General features: G+C 50.0%; 1 protein-coding gene across 1 annotated transcript in view; it reads left to right on the top strand.

The window, feature by feature from the left end:
- OTOF (otoferlin) overlaps window positions 1-19,755 on the top strand; it is a 134,719-nt gene that overhangs the window by 9,425 nt on the left and 105,539 nt on the right. The window contains exons 3-5 of the mRNA XM_064651246.1: window positions 3,085-3,173; window positions 14,297-14,396; window positions 19,284-19,483. Of these exons, the coding sequence (XP_064507316.1) occupies window positions 3,085-3,173; window positions 14,297-14,396; window positions 19,284-19,483 (389 nt within the window). The remainder of the gene's footprint in view (window positions 1-3,084; window positions 3,174-14,296; window positions 14,397-19,283; window positions 19,484-19,755) is intronic.

Genomic DNA, 19,755 nt, shown 5'->3' with positions numbered 1-19,755 from the left:
AGTCAATGCTTCACATGCAAATATCAATATATTGATAATCTGTGAATATAAATACACAGACACGGGGGTGTGATAAATGTGGGGGACAGTTTAATAAATATAAAATGGATTTACGTGTCTGTAAATAGATTTATATTTATATATATTTATATTTATATGTGTGTCTGTAAATATACATGTAGGTAGTAAGTGTAAGTGATGATGTAATTATATATAATATGGAATTATAATTCTATGTTATAATTCTATATTATATACAGAATATATAATTTTATATAACAATGGAAGGGTTTATAATATTACTTTTATAGTTATGTATAATAATACAATGTTATATAATACTACTTCTATAATTATGTCTAATAACAGTTATTATTATTATATTATATATAATAATATATATAATAATATATATCATATATATAATAATAATATATATTATTATATTATTATATTATATATTATACTATATATTATTACTTCTATAATTATGTATAATAACACAATGTTATATAATATTACTTCTATAATTATATAGTATAACATACAACGTAACATAATATATAGATATATATATAGATATATATAATGTATATATTTATATGTATATAATGTACAAGTATTATTATGCTCATATATAATTTATAAAATATATGTACATCTATAACATATAAAAATATATATTATATATAACACATATTATGAAAATATATAAAAATATATAAAATATATATTATATATAAATATTATATATGATATATAAATATATAAATATTATATTTAAATATATAAATATATATTATGTATAGTATATATAAAATAAATATAAAATACATATTATATATAAATATACAATGTATAAATATATATAAAAATATATAATATATATTATATAAAAATATGTACATTATATATAAATATATAATTTATAATATGTATGAATATTTAAAGTACATGTGAATATATTATATATAAAATATATATTATATAAAATATATAAAATATGTAAATATATTATATATACTTTATAAATATATTATACATAAATATATATTATATTTAAATATATATTTTATAAATATATATTTAGCCTGTCTTTTATGTATAGATTTTACGCACACACATTTATCCAATTTAATATATAAATATATATTATATATAAATATGTAATATATAAAAACACATATAAATATATATTACATATATAGATATATAATATATAAAAATATGTATATTATAAATATATATTTGGCCTGTCTTTTATGTATAGATTTTACACACCCCCATTTATCCAATTTAATATATAAATATATATTATATATAAATATGTAATATGTAAAAATATATATAAATATGTATTACATATATAGATATATAATATATAAGAATATGTATATTATTAATACATATTTGGCCTGTCTTTTATGTATAGATTTTACACACCCCCATTTATCCAATGTAATATATAAATATATATTATATAGAAATATATAATATGTAAAAATGGATATAAATATATTTTACATATATAGATATATAATATATAAAAATATGTATATTATAAATATATATTTGGTCTGTCTTTTATGTATACATTTTACACACACGCATTTATCCAATTTAATATATAAATATATATTATGTAGAAATATGTAATATGTAAAAATTTATATAAATATATATTACATATATAGATATATAATATATAAAAATATGTATATTATAAATAAATATTTGGCCTGTCTTTTATGTATAGATTTTACACACCCCCATTTATCCAATGTAATATATAAATATATATTATATAGAAATATATAATATATAAAAATATATATAAATATATTTTACATATATAGATATATAATATATAAAAATAAGTATATTATAAATATATATTTGGCCTGTCTTTTATGTATATATTTTACACACCCCCATTTATCCAATGTAATATATAAATATATATTATATAGAAATATATAATATATAAAAATGGATATAAATATATTTTACATATATAGATATATAATATATAAAAATATGTATATTATAAATATATATTTAGCCTGTCTTTTATGTATAGATTTTACACACACGCATTTATCCAATTTAATATATAAATATATATTATGTAGAAATATGTAATATGTAAAAATGTCTATAAATATAGATTACATATATAGATATATAATATATAAAAATATGTATATTATAAATACATATTTGGCCTGTCTTTTATGTATAGATTTTACACACATACATTTATCCAATTTAATATATAAACATCTATATTATATATAGATATGTAATATATAAAAATATAGATAAATCTATATAATATATAGATATATAATATATAAAAATATATTTTATAAATATATATTTGGCCTGTCTTTTATGTATAGATTTTACACACCCCCATTTATCCAATGTAATATATAAATATATATTATATAGAAATATATAATATATAAAAATGGATATAAATATATTTTACATATATAGATATATAACATATAAAAATATGTATATTATAAATATATATTTTGCCTGTCTTTTATGTATAGATTTTACACACACGCATTTATCCAATTTATTATCTCAATATATATTTTATATATATATGTAATATGTAAAAATTTATATAAATATATATTACATATATAGATATATAATATATAAAAATATGTATATTATAAATACATATTTGGCCTGTCTTTTATGTATAGATTTTACACACTCATTTATCCAATTTAATATATAATTATATATAAATATATAATATATAAAAATATAGATAAATCTATATAATATATAGATATATAATATATAAAATATATATATTATAAATATATATTTGGCCTGTCTTTTATATATATATATTTCACACACCCCCATTTATCCAAAGTCTATATATTTATATTATCTCTTTATTTATATATCCGTAAACCCCTGGGCCCTGGGAACATTCTTGGCCAGATCCCTGCCAGAAATCCCGGGGATTTCTCCCGGGGAAAGCCGCAGCCTGACCTTTATCCCCCTTTTCCCCCCGGAACGTCGCTGAGTGTCCCTGTGCTCCCACCCCAGACGTTCCGGTGGCCGCTGGGGACGGAGCTGGACGGGAAGGAGCTGCTGGAGATCCAGGTCTTCAACTACAGCAAAGTCTTCACCAACAGGTCAGAGCCTCTTCCCGTCCTTCCCTCCCCTTCCCCTTCCCAGCCCGGATCCCTGCTTGCCTTGGGAATTCCAGGATTGCTCCCGCCAGCAGCTCCCTGGGCCGTGGTTTTCCCGGGACGCCACCGTTTCTTCCCGGAAAATTGGTGTGAGGGGGTGTTTTGGGGGGTTGTCAAGGGGGGAGTTGATCCTCGGGGGCGGATTCCCGGATTTTACGAGTCCTGCGGGGGTTTGGTTTGGGATTCCCAGGGAAGCTGTGGCTGCTCCTGGATCCCTGGGAGTGTCCAGGGCCGGGTTGGATTCCCTGGGATAGTGGGAGGTGTCCCAGAACATGGAATGGGATGGGATTTGAGGGCCCTTCCCACCCAAACCATTCCAGGATTCCAGGATAAAGGACGCTCAGAATCCACTCAGAGGGATTTTTCTGGAATGTGGGGATGGAAAGGCAGGAAAGGGGAAGGGAGACCCTGCCCTGAGTGCCGAGATTCCCAGGGAACCCCCTTGTTCCCGGAACTCCTTCCCAGGGAGGAGCTGGGCTGGGGCTGGATCCAATGGCAGGCTCTGGCTCCAGGCTGGGAGAGCTGGGAATGGCCAGGCTGGATTTGGGAAGGATCCCGGGAGAGCTTGGAGCACATTCCAGAGCCTGAAGGGGCTCCAGGAGAGCTGGAGAGGGACTGGGGATCAGGGCCTGGAATGCCAGGCCCCAGGGAATGGATCCCAGTGGGAAAGGGGAGATTTGGGGGGGAGATTGGGAAGGGATTCCTGGCTGGGAGGGTGGGGAGGGGCTGGGCTGGAATTCCCAGAGAAGCTGTGGCTGCCCCTGGATCCCCGGGAGAGTCCAAGGAAAGGGTTGGACGGGGGAATATCCCTCCAAGGAACGCAGGGAATATGTGGAGGGGGAAAAAGGAAAACAAAATGAAACCCTAAAGGCAGCTCCAGGCCCTGGAATGATGATGAGGAGGAGGAGGAGAAGGACAAACAAAGGCAGGGGGAGCAGGGGGGGTTTGGAAAGAGGATCCCCGGGCTCCGTGTGAATAATTCACGTGCAGCCGATCGGTGCCATCGATCCCAGCCCTGGATAAAGGCGGGACACCTGATCCAGGCCCCCCTGGAATACCGGAGGGAGCAGCCAGGCCACGGCCCCGGGGCTCTCTTTGTTCCCTGCCCGCACTAATTAGGTGTAAGCTGAGCCTGGGCCGGTCCCAGTGCGGTGCCTCGGCCCCTGACTGGTTCATACTGGTTGCCCAGAGGGGCTCTGGGATGAGGGAGCATTCCCAGGATGCTGTGTATCCGTGTGCCTGCGGAAAGGGATGTGGGAGATACATAAACATGACCCAGCAGAGCCACCAGCCCAGGATGTGTCTCCAGCCCCTGGATCGGGAATGCCCAGGCTGGGAGATGCTCCAAGGCACAGCCACCTCTCCCAGGGTGTCCCATCCCAGCCAGGCCTCATCCGGGGGGGGAAATCCAGGCTGGAAACGCTCCACGCAAGAGGAGGGGCAAGAATTGTGGGGTCTTTTCACACCCAGGAGAAGGATCAATAGTTGTGGGTCTTTCCATGTCCAGGAGAAGGATCAATAATTGTGGGTCTTTTCACACCCAGGAGGAGGATCAATAATTTTGGGTCTTTTCACACCCAGGAGGAGGATCAATAATTGTGGGGTCTTTCACACCCAGGACAGGGATCAATAATTTGGGTCTTTTCACACCCAGGAGAAGGATCAATAGCTGTGGATCTTCCACACCCAGGACAGGGATCAATAATTGTGGGTCTTTCACACCCAGGACAGGGATCAATAATTGTGGGTCTTTCACACCCAGGAGAGGGATCAATAATTGTGGGGCCTCCACATCCAAAGGCTCCACATGAGAATAGGATCAATAATTTTGGATCTTTCACACCCAGGACAGGGATCAATAACTGTGGGGTCTTTTCACACCCAGGACAGGGATCAATAATTTTGGGTCTTTCACACCCAGGACAGGGATCAATAATTTTGGGTCTTTCACACCCAGGACAGGGATCAATAATTTTGGGGCCTCCACATCCAAATGCCCCCCCCCAAGAATAGGATCAATAATTGTGGGTCTTCCAGAGCCAAGAGAAGGATCAATAATTTTGGGGGCTCCACATCCAAAGGCTCCACATGAGAATAGGATCATTAATTGTGGGTCTTTTCACACCCAGGACAGGGATCAATAATTTTGGGTCTTTCACACCCAGGACAGGGATCAATAATTGTGGGGTCTTTCACACCCAGGACAGGGATCAATAATTGTGGGGTCTTTCACACCCAGGACAGGGATCAATAATTGTGGGGTCTTTCACACCCAGGACAGGGATCAATAATTTTGGGTCTTTCACACCCAGGACAGGGATCAATAATTGTGGGGTCTTTTCACACCCAGGACAGGGATCAATAATTTTGGGTCTTTTCACACCCAGGACAGGGATCAATAATTGTGGGGTCTTTCACACCCAGCTTCCGACACCTCCGGGATGGGTGAGAATTCCTGGGATGGGGAATTCCCCACGGGGAAGGGCTCTGGGAGAGGGGGGGATGCAGGGGATGGGTGTGGGATGAGCAGCATGGACATGGAATACGGTGGATATGGATATGGATCCAGGAGATGGATGTGGGATTTGAGCTGCCAGGTGTGGGACACTGTGGGATGGGCACCACGGACATGGAATATGATGGATCCAGGAGGTGGATCCAGGAGATGGATGTCGGATGTGAGCTGCCAAGTGTGGGACACTCGGGATCTCTGTGGGATGAGCAGCATGGACATGGGATATGGTGGATATGGATATGGATCCAGGAGATGGATGTGGGATGTGAGCTACCAGGTGTGGGACACTTGGGATGAGCAGCATGGACATGGAATATGATGGATCCAGGAAATGGATGTGGGATGTGATCTCCCAGGTATGGGACAGTCGGGATTGCTGTGGGATAAGCAGCATGGACATGGAATATGGTGGATATAGATCCAGGAGATGGATGTGGGATGTGAGCTGCCAGGTGTGGGACACTGTGGGATGAGCACCATGGACATGGAATATGATGGATCCAGGAGATGGATCCAGGAGACGGATGTGGGATGTGATCTCCCAGGTGTGGGACACTCGGGATTGCTGTGGGATGAGCAGCATGGACATGGAATATGATGGATCCAGGAGATGGATGTGGAATGTGATCTCCCAGGTGTGGGACACTCGGGGTTGCTGTGGGATGAGCAGCATGGACATGGAATATGGTGGATATGGATATCGATCCAGGAGATGGGTGTGGGATGTGAGCTGCCAGGTGTGGGACACTGTGGGATGAGCACCATGGACATGGGATATGGTGGATATGGATATGGATCCAGGAGATGGGTGTGGATGTGAGCTGCCAGGTGTGGGACAGTCGGGATCGCTGTGGGAGGAGCAGCATGGACGTGGGATATGATGGATCCAGGAGATGGATGTGGGATGTGAGATGGATGGATGTGAGCTGCCAGGTGTGGGACACTCGGGATGAGCACCATGGACATGGGATATGGTGGATATGGATATGGATCCAGGAGAGGGATGTGGGATGTGAGCTGCCAGGTGTGGGACACTTGGGATGAGCAGCATGGACATGGAATATGATGGATCCAGGAAATGGATGTGGGATGTGATCTCCCAGGTATGGGACAGTCGGGATTGCTGTGGGATGAGCAGCATGGACATGGAATATGGTGGATATGGATCCAGGAGACGGATGTGGGATGTGAGCTGCCAAGTGTGGGACAGTTGGGATTGCTGTGGGATGAGCACCATGGACATGGGATATGGTGGATATGGATATGGATCCAGGAGACGGATGTGGGATGTGATCTCCCAGGTGTGGGACACTCGGGATTGCTGTGGGATGAGCGCCATGGACATGGAATACGATGGATCCAGGAGATTCTGAGGAGCAGGACCCGGATCCTTTCCCTAGGGGGTTGTGTCCCAGTTTTCCCCTCCAGGAGGAGGAGCAGGAATTGGATCTGCCCAAAGGCCAAAAGCCACATTCCTGAGGGAAGGAGGAGGCACAGATAACACCCCAGATCCCCCTGTGGAAAACTGATCCCAGGGGGAAGAGAGAGGCGGGAGCTGCCTCCGCTTGCCTGGCATGGAGAGACAAAGGGACTCCATTCCCGAGGGTTTGGATCCAGCCCCGGCATCCCCAGGGGGAAAAGGGAGCTCTGCTGTGTCCCTGGGGCCTCTCCAGGGGGGAAAGTCCTGGCGGGGGGGATCATCCATCCCTGCATCCATCCCTCCATCCATCCCTCCTTCAATCCATCCCTCCTTCCATCCCTGCATCCATCCCTCCATCCCTCCATGCATCCCTCCTTCCATCCCTCCATCCCTGCATCCACCCATCCCTCCTTCCATCCATCCCTCCATCCCTGCATCCATCCCTCCTTCCATCCATCCCTCCATCCCTCCATCCATCCCTCCTTCCATCCCTCCATCCATGCCTCCATCCCTGCATCCATCCCTCCTTCCCTCCTTCCCTCCTTCCCTCCATCCCTCCATCCCTCCATCCCTCCATCCCTCCATCCCTCCATCCCTCCATCCCTCCATCCCTCCATCCCTCCATCCCTCCATCCCTCCATCCCTCCTTCCCTCCTTCCCTCCCTCCATCCCTCCCTCCCTTCATCCCTCCCTCCTTCCCTCCCTCCATCCCTCCATCCATCCCTTCATCCATCCCTCCATCCATCCATCCCTCCATCCACAGGGAAACATCCAAGGCAGGAGCAGCAGGATGGGAACAATAACCCCGGGGCCGTGGGGTTCCTGGGTTGTCCCACTGCCCTTCCCACATGGAGCACTTGGGTGGGAGATTGGGAAGGGATTCCTGGCTGGGAGGGTGGGGAGGGGCTGGGCTGGAATTCCCAGAGAAGCTGTGGCTGCCCCTGGATCCCTGGAAGTGTCCAAGGCCGGGTTGGATCCCCTGGGATAGCGGGAGGTGTCCCTGCCCATGGAATGGGACGGGATTTAAGGTCCCTGCAACCCAAACCATTCCAGGATTCTGGAACTCCCTACAAACCCCAGAAAAGCAGAAAACCAGGAGCTGGGGGGGGAGCTGCTGTTGGACGTTTGGGGGTCTGATGGAACCTTTGGAAGCTGCAGCCTTTGCACTGACATCCAAAGCCCTCTTTTCCCAATCCTGATTTTTAATCCCAACCGTTCCCTCTGCCTTCTGGAGCTGGGAATTTGCTCCGGGATGGGGAACCTTTTTCCCCCCTCCCTCCCCGAACTGCGGCTTCCTCTGGAAACATCCGAGTCCTTGGGAGTTCCAACTTCCTAAAATCCCTTCCCTCCTCATCCCCCCCTTCGCTCCCAGCCCCCGCTTCCAAGGGCTTGGTTTTCACCTGGATAACCTGGAGAAACGTGGGACACGGCAGCGGCTCTGCAGCCCCCGGGTATTCCAGGATGTTCCATGTCCATGCTGCTCATCCCAGGATATTCCAGGATGTTCCATGTCCGTGCTGCTCATCCCAGGATATTCCAGGATGTTCCGTGTCCATGCTGCTCATCCCAGGATATCCCAGGATGTTCCATGTCCATGCTGCTCATCCCAGGGTATTCCAGGATGTTCCATGTCCATGCTGCTCATCCCAGGATATTCCAGGATGTTCCATGTCCATGCTGCTCATCCCAGGATATTCCAGGATGTTCCATGTCCATGCTGCTCATCCCAGGGTATTCCAGGATGTTCCATGTCCATGCTGCTCATCCCAGGATATTCCAGGATGTTCCATGTCCATGCTGCTCATCCCAGGATATTCCAGGATGTTCCATGTCCATGCTGCTCATCCCAGGATATTCCAGGATGTTCCATGTCCATGCTGCTCATCCCAGGATATTCCAGGCTGCTCCAGCAAAGTCGCTCCTTCCTTTTTGTTTGTGTTTTTTTTTTCCCGGGAAACTGTTGCCAAAAGCCTCGTTAATTATCCATGGATTTTTGGATGGGCAGAGGAGCGGGATGAGCAGTGCCAGGGAATCCCTGGGGGTTGGAACAGCTCCTGCCTGGCAGCTGCTTTGGGATGAGATCCCGGTTTTCCTGGTGTCACGCCGGGGTTTGGGCTCGGAAACGGGGAATTCCGCCCAAACCGGGGCTGGAGGAGCTGCGGGAGGGGGGTGGGACACCCCGGGAAGATGGAACGGGAACATGGAATGCTGGGGGTGGGAATGGGCCTTAGAGCTCCTCCACTTCCAACCCCGGGAAGATGGAATGGGAGCTTGGAATGCTGGGGGTGGGAATGGGCCTTAGAGCTCCTCCACTTCCAACCCCGGCACCTCCCGCTATCCCGGGATGCTCCAGCCTGGCCTGGGACACTCCCAGGGGTGGGGATTCCATGGATGTCCAGCAGGATAAGATAACATTCCCAGGGATAGGGATTCCATGGATGTCCAGCAGGATAGGATAACATTCCAGGGGTGGGGATTCCATGGATGTCCAGCAGGATAAGATAACATTCCCAGGGGTGGGGATTCCATGGATGTCCAGCAGGAGGATAACATTCCCAGGGGTGGGGATTCCATGGATGTCCAGCAGGATAAGATAACATTCCCAGGGGTGGGGATTCCATGGATGTCCAGCAGGATAAGATAACATTCCCAGGGGTGGGGATTCCATGGATGTGCAGCAGCAGGATAAGATGACATTCCCAGGGGTGGGGATTCCATGGATGTCCAGCAGGATAAGATAACATTCCCAGGGGTGGGGATTCCATGGATGTCCAGCAGCAGGATAAGATAACATTCCCAGGGGTGGGGATTCCATGGATGTCCAGCAGGATAAGATGACATTCCCAGGGGTGGGGATTCCATGGATGTCCAGCAGGATAAGATAACATTCCCAGGGGTGGGGATTCCATGGATGTCCAGCAGGATAAGATAACATTCCCAGGGGTGGGGATTCCATGGATGTCCAGCAGGATAAGATAACATTCCCAGGGGTGGGGATTCCATGGATGTGCAGCAGGATAAGATAACATTCCCAGGGGTGGGGATTCCATGGATGTCCAGCAGGAGGGTGACACATTCCAGGGATGGGGATTCCATGGATGTGCAGCAGGATAAGATAACATTCCCAGGGGTGGGGATTCCATGGATGTCCAGCAGGAGGATAACACATTCCAGGGATGGGAATTCCATGGATGTCCAGCAGCAGGATAAGATAACATTCCCAGGGATGGGAATTCCATGGATGTCCAGCAGGAGGGTGACACGTCCAGGGGGAGCTGGGAAGGAGCTGCTCCCATTCCTTTGGCAGCCTGGGAATAACGGGGTCTGAGGAATAACGGGGGTTTCGTTCCAGATCCCACCTGGAAAAGGGGGCTGGGTCAGGGAGCAGCAGCAGGATCCGGGAATCCCGGGCGGAGCTGCAGCAGCTCTGCTTCCTTAGGGATAAGGACGGGAAGGGGGGGGTTGGTCATGGATCAAAAAGTGGGAATTTGGTGGCCACCGCTCCGGGAGCTGACGGGTCATGGAATCCTGGAATGGTTTGGGTGGGAAGGGACCTTAAACTGATCCTGGTGTCCCAGGGAATCCAACCTGGCCTGGGACACTCCCAGGGATGGGGCAGCCACAGTAATTCCCTGGAAATGGGTTGGAAGGGGTTGCATCCCTCTGCTTTTCCCATCCCTCTGCTTTTCCCATCCCTCTGCTTTTCCCATCCCTCTGTGCCGGGGGGGCCCGGGGGGGGCAGGGACTGAACCTGGATGGTGGAAGGGGACTTTTGTCGGCTCCTGGGATCTGTGGAGGGATGGAGGGATGGAAGGAGGGAAGGATGGATGGAAGGGATGGAGAGATGGATGGAGGGAGGGATGGAAGAATGGATGGAAGGAAGGAAGGGTGGAAGGAGGGATGGATGGAAGGGATGGAGGGATGGATGGAAGGAAGGATGGATAGATGGATGGAAGGATGGAAGGAAGGATGGATAGATGGATGGAAGGATGGAAGGACGGAAGGAAGGATGGATGGATGGATGGAAGGATGGATGGATGGATGGAAGGAAGGAAGGAAGGATGGGTGGAGGGATGGAGAGATGGAAGGATGGAGTGAGTGAAGGAGGGATGGAAGGAAGAAAGGATGGATGGATGGAAGGAAAGATGGCTGGAAGGAAGGATGGAGATTCCATCCCCTCAGAGAGCTCCTCCCTGGCTGCAGGAGCAGAACCTGCCCCGGGATCCAGGACCATCCGAGGGCTGGGCAGGCAGGGGAGGGGGGACGGGATTCCATGGGCTGGAGGAGGCTCCTGGCAAATCCAGGGGGGCATTTTGCCCCTGGAGACCCCCAGAGCTGGATTTCCCATCATCCCAGGCCACCCCGAGCCACCCCTGAGAGACGGGAAGTGCCGGGAGAGCAGGGAGGGGAAGGTCCAGGGTGTGGAGCATTCCCAGCCCGCCCCGATCCAAGGATTTGGGGAGCCCCAGGCCCGGATCCGGCCTGGCTGGGCTGGAAACAGGATCTCCAGGGGGATCCAGTTACAGGTGACCCAGACAGGCCCCGGTGTTTCCATCAGGGAAGGGAGCGGGGCCGGAACATGAATTATGGAACACTTGGAAAGGGAAGGCTGGGCAGGCGCTGCTGAATATTTAATTCCTTCCTGCTCCCCCTGCCAGGGCTGGGAGGGATCCAGGGAAGGAGATTGTTATCCCAGGGCTGGGAGGGATCCAGGGAAGGAGATTGTTATCCCAGGGCTGGGAGGGATCCAGGGAAGGAGAACGTTATCCCAGGGCTGGGAGGGATCCAGGGAAGGAGATTGTTATCCCAGGGCTGGGGGAAATCCAGGGAAGGAGATTGTTATCCCAGGGCTGGGAGGGATCCAGGGAAAGAGAATGGGAGGGATCCAAGAAAGGAGAATGTTATCCCAGGGCTGGGAGGGATCCAGGGAAGGAGAATGGGAGGGATCCAGGGAAGGAGAATGTTCTCCCTGGACCAGGAGGGATCCAGGGAAGGAGAATGGGAGGGATCCAAGAAAGGAGAATGTTCTCCCAGGGCTGGGAAGGATCCAGGGAAGGAGAATGGGAGGGATCCAGGGAAGGAGAATGTTCTCCCAGGGCTGGGGGGAATCCAAGGAATGAGAACGTTCTCCCAAGTCTGGAAGGGATCCAGGGAAAGAGAATGGGAGGGATCCAAGAAAGGAGAATGTTATCCCTGGCCTGGGAGGTATCCAGGGAAGGAGAATGTTCTCCCAGGGCTGGGAGGGATCCAGGGAAGGAGATTGTTATCCCAGGGCTGGGAGGGATCCAGGGAAGGAGAATGTTCTCCCAGGGCTGGGAAGGATCCAGGGAAGGAGAATGGGAGGGATCCAGGGAATGAGAATGTTATCCCAGGGCTGGGGGAAATCCAGGGAAGGAGAATGGGAGGGATCCAGGGAAGGAGAATGTTATCCCTGGCCTGGGAGGGATCCAGGGAAGGAGAACGTTCCCCCAGGGCTGGAAGGGATCCAGGGAAGGAGAATGGGAGGGATTCAGGGAAGGAGAATGTGTCCCCTCAGGAGGTGGGGACATCTACCCCGGGCTGGATGTCACCACCTGGGTGTGTGTGGAAAAGCTGGACTGGCTCTGACACTCCGGCTTTTATCCTGGAATCGTTGAATCCCGGCGTGGCTCGGGTTGGAAAGGACTGAGAGCCCAGAGGGGCTCCAGGAGAGCTGGAGAGTGTTACCGACAGCGTTCCCTGGAAAAGGCTGCTCCCAAAACCTCTCTCCTTTCCCAATCCCAACAGTATTCCCTGGGAAAGGCTGCTCCCAAACCCTCCCTCTTTTCCAATCCCAGCAGCATTCCCTGGGAAAGGCTGTTCCCAAAGCCTCCCTCTTTTCCAGCATTCCCTGGGAAAGACTGTTCCCAAACCCTCCCTCTTTTCCAGCGTTCCCTGGGAAAGGCTGCTCCCAAACCCTCCCCTTTTTCCAATCCTGACAGAGTTCCCTGGGAAAAGCTGTTCCCAAATCTTCCCTCTTTTCCAGCATTCCCTGGAAAAGGCTGTTCCCAAACCCTCCCTCTTCTCCAGCATTCCCTGGGAAAGGCTGCTCCCAAACCCTCCTTCCTTTCTCATCCCAACAGCATTCCCTGGGAAAGGCTGCTCCCAAACCCTCCCTCTTTTCCAACATTCCCTGGGAAAGGCTGTTCCCAAACCCTCCCTCTTTTCCAATCCCAACAGGATTCCCTGGGAAAGGCTGCTCCCAAACCTTCCTCTTGTCCAGCATTCCCTGGGAAAGGCTGCTCCCAAACCCTCCCTCTTTTCCAGCATTCCCTGGGAAAGGCTGCTCCCAAAACCTCCCTCTTTTCCCATCCCAACAGAGTTCCCTGGGAAAGGCTGCTCCCAAACCCTCCTTCCTTTCTCATCCCAACAGCATTCCATGGGAAAGGCTGCTCCCAAACCTTCCTCTTTTCCAATCCCAACAGAGTTCCCTGGGAAAGGCTGCTCCCAAATCTTCCCTCTTTTCCAATCCCAACAGCTTTCCCTGGGAAAGGCTGTTCCCAAAGTCTCCCTCTTTTCCAGCATTCCCTGGGAAAGGCTGCTCCCAAACCCTCCTTCCTTTCTCATCCCAACAGCATTCCCTGGGAAAGGCTACTCCCAAACCCTCCCTCTTTTCCTATCCCAACAGAGTTACCTGGAAAAGGCTGCTCCCAAACCCTCCTTCCTTTCTCATCCCAGCAGCATTCCCTGGGAAAGGCTGCTCCCAAACCCTCCCTCTTTTCCAGCATTCCCTGGGAAAGGCTGCTCCCAAACCCTCCTCTTTTCCAGCATTCCCTGGGAAAGGCTGCTCCCAAACCCTCCTTCCTTTCTCATCCCAACAGCATTCCCTGGGAAAGGCTGCTCCCAAATCTTCCCTCTTTTCCAATCCCAACAGCTTTCCCTGGGAAAGGCTGTTCCCAAACCCTCCCTCTTTTCCAGCCTTCCCTGGGAAAAGCCTCTCCCATCTCCCCCTTTCCCCCCGGGCCGGGGGCTCCGCTCGGGGATCTCCCCCCTCCTCGGGAGGAGAACTGGGAGCCGAGGGAGCCCCAGATCCCGGGATAACTTCTCCAGGGAGGCCCTTCCCGGGCGGCTCCGGGTCCTGCCGCCCTGAGCGGGGTGTCCTGTGCTCCGCAGGCTCCTGGGGACGTTCCGGATGGTGCTGCAGGAGGTGGTGCAGGAGGGGCAGCTGGAGCTGACGGACACGCTCGTCGACGACAACAACTCGGCCACGCAGGTGGGACGGGGGGACAGACAGCCACTGCTGCCTGTCCCGTGTCCGTCTGTCCGTCCCCATCCCTTGGGAATCCCTCTGGGAGTGTGGGACCCGCCCCGATCCCTGGATCCTCCAGGGCGGTGTTCCCTGAAGGAATGAGGCAGCCGGGAATGTCCCGAGGGGAAGGAGAAACTGGGATTTTTCTGCGGTGTGGGAAGTCTGGGATGGGGACAAACGGGGAGGGATCCGAGCGTGGATGGGGAGAGCCACAGCCCAGGGATGGGATCCCGGAATCCCAGAGCGGTTTGGGTGGGAAGGGATCTTAAATCCCATCCTGTCCCACCCCCTGCCATGGGCAAGGACACCTCCTGCTATCCCAGGGAATCCAACCCGGCCTTGGACACTCCCAGGGATCCAGGGGCAGCCACAGCTTCTCTGGGAATTCCAGCCCAGCCCCTCCCCACCCTCCCAGCCAGGAATCCCTTCCCAATCTCCCACCCAAATCTCCCCTTTCCCACTGGGATCCATTCCCTGGGGCCTGGCATGAAATGGGATGGGATTTGAGGTCCCTTCCCACCCAAACCATTCCAGGATTCCCTGTTTCCCAGCCGGGCTCTGAGGCCCCTCCTCAGCCCTGGGTTAGTTCATCCCAAACCCACCGGTTTTGTCCTCAGGAATTTGTGTGTGTTTGATTCCACCCATTGATTTTTCCATAAAAATCCCTGTGCCACTGAAAGCTCGGAAAAATCCGGGATTTTCCTCCTTTGGAGCGTCCTGTTCCTTTAATCCCGACAAACCGAGGAAGAGCAGCCGGAGTTATTTCTCCCAACATCCCAGATCTGCTCTCCTTGCGTTTTTTCCTCCCTCCTCAGGCCCATTCCCGGAGTTTTTATTTCTTTAATTCCCTCTTCCCCTGCGGGAACAGCCGCCTCCTGCCCCTTCCCACTGAATCCACTCAGCCCTTCCCAATGAATCCACTCAGCCCTTCCCAATGAATCCACTCAGCCCTTCCCAATGAATCCACTCAGCTCTTCCCTGAATCCACTCAGCCCTTCCCAATGAATCCACTCAGCTCTTCCCAATGAATCCACTCAGCTCTTCCCACTGAATCCACTCCTCTCTTCCCAATGAATCCACTCAGCTCTTCCCTGAATCCACTCAGCTCTTCCCAATGAATCCACTCAGCCCTTCCCTGAATCCACTCAGCCCTTCCCAATGAATCCACTCAGCCCTTCCCAATGAATCCACTCAGCTCTTCCCTGAATCCACTCAGCTCTTCCCAATGAATCCACTCAGCTCTTCCCTGAATCCACTCAGCCCTTCCCTGAATCCACTCAGCCCTTCCCTGAATCCACTCAGCCCTTCCCTGAATCCACTCAGCCCTTCCCAATGAATCCACTCAGCCCTTCCCAATGAATCCACTCAGCCCTTCCCAATGAATCCACTCAGCTCTTCCCTGAATCCACTCAGCCCTTCCCAATGAATCCACTCAGCTCTTCCCAATGAATCCACTCAGCTCTTCCCACTGAATCCACTCCTCTCTTCCCAATGAATCCACTCAGCTCTTCCCAATGAATCCACTCAGCTCTTCCCACTGAATCCACTCCTCTCTTCCCAATGAATCCACTCAGCTCTTCCCTGAATCCACTCAGCTCTTCCCTGAATCCACTCAGCTCTTCCCTGAATCCACTCAGCTCTTCCCTGAATCCACTCAGCCATTCCCAATGAATCCACTCAGCCCTTCCCTGAATCCACTCAGCCCTTCCCAATGAATCCACTCAGCCCTTCCCAATGAATCCACTCAGCCCTTCCCAATGAATCCACTCAGCCCTTCCCAATGAATCCACTCAGCCCTTCCCAATGAATCCACTCAGCCCTTCCCTGAATCCACTCAGCCCTTCCCTGAATCCACTCAGCTCTTCCCTGAATCCACTCAGCTCTTCCCTGAATCCACTCAGCTCTTCCCAATGAATCCACTCAGCCCTTCCCTGAATCCACTCAGCTCTTCCCAATGAATCCACTCAGCCCTTCCCTGAATCCACTCAACCCTTCCCTGAATCCACTCAGCCCTTCCCAATGAATCCACTCAGCCCTTCCCTGAATCCACTCAGCCCTTCCCTGAATCCACTCAGCTCTTCCCTGAATCCACTCAGCCCTTCCCAATGAATCCACTCAGCCCTTCCCAATGAATCCACTCAGCCCTTCCCTGAATCCACTCAGCCCTTCCCAATGAATCCACTCAGCTCTTCCCAATGAATCCACTCCTCTCTTCCCACTGAATCCACTCAGCCCTTCCCTGAATCCACTCCTCTCTTCCCAATGAATCCACTCCTCTCTTCCCAATGAATCCACTCCTCTCTTCCCAATGAATCCACTCAGCCCTTCCCAATGAATCCACTCAGCCCTTCCCAATGAATCCACTCCTCTCTTCCCAATGAATCCACTCAGCCCTTCCCAATGAATCCACTCAGCCCTTCCCAATGAATCCACTCAACCCTTCCCTGAATCCACTCAGCCCTTCCCTGAATCCACTCAGCCCTTCCCAATGAATCCACTCAGCTCTTCCCTGAATCCACTCAGCTCTTCCCAATGAATCCACTCAGCTCTTCCCTGAATCCACTCAGCCCTTCCCTGAATCCACTCAGCCCTTCCCAATGAATCCACTCAGCCCTTCCCAATGAATCCACTCAGCCCTTCCCAATGAATCCACTCAGCCCTTCCCTGAATCCACTCAGCCCTTCCCAATGAATCCACTCAGCCCTTCCCTGAATCCACTCAGCCCTTCCCAATGAATCCACTCAGCTCTTCCCTGAATCCACTCAGCCCTTCCCTGAATCCACTCAGCCCTTCCCTGAATCCACTCAGCCCTTCCCTGAATCCACTCAGCTCTTCCCTGAATCCACTCAGCTCTTCCCTGAATCCACTCAGCTCTTCCCTGAATCCACTCAGCTCTTCCCTGAATCCACTCAGCCCTTCCCTGAATCCACTCAGCTCTTCCCAATGAATCCACTCAGCCCTTCCCAATGAATCCACTCCTCTCTTCCCAATGAATCCACTCCTCTAGTCCCAATGAATCCACTCAGCCCTTCCCAATGAATCCACTCAACCCTTCCCTGAATCCACTCAACTCTTCCCTGAATCCACTCAGCCCTTCCCTGCTCATCCCAGCAATTCCACACAACTGCCCCTGTCCCTGATCCCGGGAGAGCAGCAGATTCCCAAGGAAAGGGCGGAAGGGGGATGTGGGGGTTGATTTGTTGATGGAACCCCCGGGATTTGATCCCAGGAGCGGCCGGAGCCTCCTTTCCAAGCGTGTCCCTAAAATCCATCTCCCTGGGAAACGGGGAAACGCTCCGAGGGACGCGGAGGCTGCTCTGGATGGGCGGGATTGGAACCATCTGGGATGTTGGGAGGTGTCCCTGCCCATGGAATGGGTGGAATTCCGGGATCCTTGGAGCCCCTTCCCACCCAAACCATTCTGTAATGGCTGAGGGAAGGAGAGACTTTGGCTGAGGGAAGGGGAGACTTTGGATGAGGGAAGGGGAGACTCAGGGATGAGGGAAAGAGAGACTCTGGATGAGGGAAGGAGAGACTTTGGTTGAGGGAAGGAGAGACTTTGGCTGAGGGAAGGAGAGACTTGGGATGAGGGAAGGAGAGACTTGGGATGAGGGAAGGAGAGACTCTGGGATGAGGGAAGGAGAGACTCTGGATGAGGGAAGGAGGGACTCTGGATGAGGGAAGGAGAGACTCTGGGATGAGGGAAGGAGAGACTCTGGATGAGGGAAGGAGAGACTTTGGATGAGGGAAGGAGAGACTTTGGCTGAGGGAAGGAGAGACTCTGGATGAGGGAAGGAGAGACTCTGGATGAGGGAAGGAGAGACTTTGGATGAGGGAAGGAGAGACTTTGGATGAGGGAAGGAGAGACTCCGGGGTGAGGGAAGGAGAGACTTTGGTTGAGGGAAGGAGAGACTTTGGATGAGGGAAGGGGAGACTCCGGGATGAGGGAAGGAGAGACTCCGGGATGAGGGAAGGAGAGACTCTGGATGAGGGAAGGAGAGACTCTGGATGAGGGAAGGAGAGACTTTGGATGAGGGAAGGAGAGACTCTGGCTGAGGGAAGGGGAGACTCTGGATGAGGGAAGGGGAGACTTTGGCTGAGGGAAGGGGAGACTCTGGGATGAGGGAAAGAGAGACTCTGGCTGAGGGAAGGAGAGACTCTGGATGAGGGAAGGGGAGACTTTGGCTGAGGGAAGGGGAGACTCAGGGATGAGGGAAAGAGAGACTCTGGATGAGGGAAGGGGAGACTCTGGATGAGGGAAGGAGAGACTTTGGTTGAGGGAAGGAGAGACTCTGGATGAGGGAAGGGGAGACTTTGGCTGAGGGAAGGAGAGACTCTGGGATGAGGGAAGGAGAGACTCTGGTTGAGGGAAGGAGAGACTTTGGATGAGGGAAGGGGAGACTTTGGCTGAGGGAAGGAGAGACTCTGGGATGAGGGAAGGAGAGACTCTGGTTGAGGGAAGGAGAGACTTTGGATGAGGGAAGGGGAGACTTTGGCTGAGGGAAGGAGAGACTCTGGCTGAGGGAAGGAGAGACTCCGGGATGAGGGAAGGAGAGACTTTGGATGAGGGAAGGAGAGACTTTGGATGAGGGAAGGAGAGACTTTGGCTGAGGGAAGGGGAGACTTTGGCTGAGGGAAGGAGAGACTCTGGGATGAGGGAAGGGGAGACTTTGGCTGAGGGAAGGAGAGACTTTGGTTGAGGGAAGGAGAGACTTTGGATGAGGGAAGGAGAGACTTTGGATGAGGGAAGTGGAGACTCTGGATGAGGGAAGGAGAGACTCTGGATGAGGGAAGGAGAGACTTTGGCTGAGGGAAGGGGAGACTTTGGATTGATACCCCCCTTTCCCCCAGGCCACCCTCTCCATCGAGATCCGCTACCAGCCCCCGGAGGGCCCGCCGGGAGCCTGGAACGACAAGGAATTCCTGGAGACGCCCTCGGAGGGGGACGGAGGGGAATCCCTGGAGACCGACGGGCTCCTGGCCGGGCACCGGCGGGGCCTGGAACCTGCTCCCGGGAAATCCCGGCAGGGCCCGGACAGGACCTTCCGCAGGTACCAACGGGGGGGCGGGGGTGGGATGGGCTGTGCCATCCTGGGAATGCTCCAGGGCTGTGCCATCCTGGGCTGTGCCATCCCGGGAATGCTCCAGGGCTGTGACATCCTGGGCTGTGCCATCCTGGGAATGCTCCCAGGGCTGTGCCATCCCGGGGCTGTGCCATCCTGGGCTGTGCCATCCCAGGGCTGTGCCATCCTGGGAATGCTCCTGGGGCTGTGCCATCCTGGGCTGTGCCATCCCGAGAATGCTCCCAGGGCTGTGCCATCCT

This window comes from Pseudopipra pipra, chromosome 3 (genome assembly GCF_036250125.1).
Source record: "Pseudopipra pipra isolate bDixPip1 chromosome 3, bDixPip1.hap1, whole genome shotgun sequence".
Taxonomy (NCBI): domain Eukaryota; kingdom Metazoa; phylum Chordata; class Aves; order Passeriformes; family Pipridae; genus Pseudopipra; species Pseudopipra pipra.
This window is presented reverse-complemented; position numbering and strand designations above follow the sequence as displayed.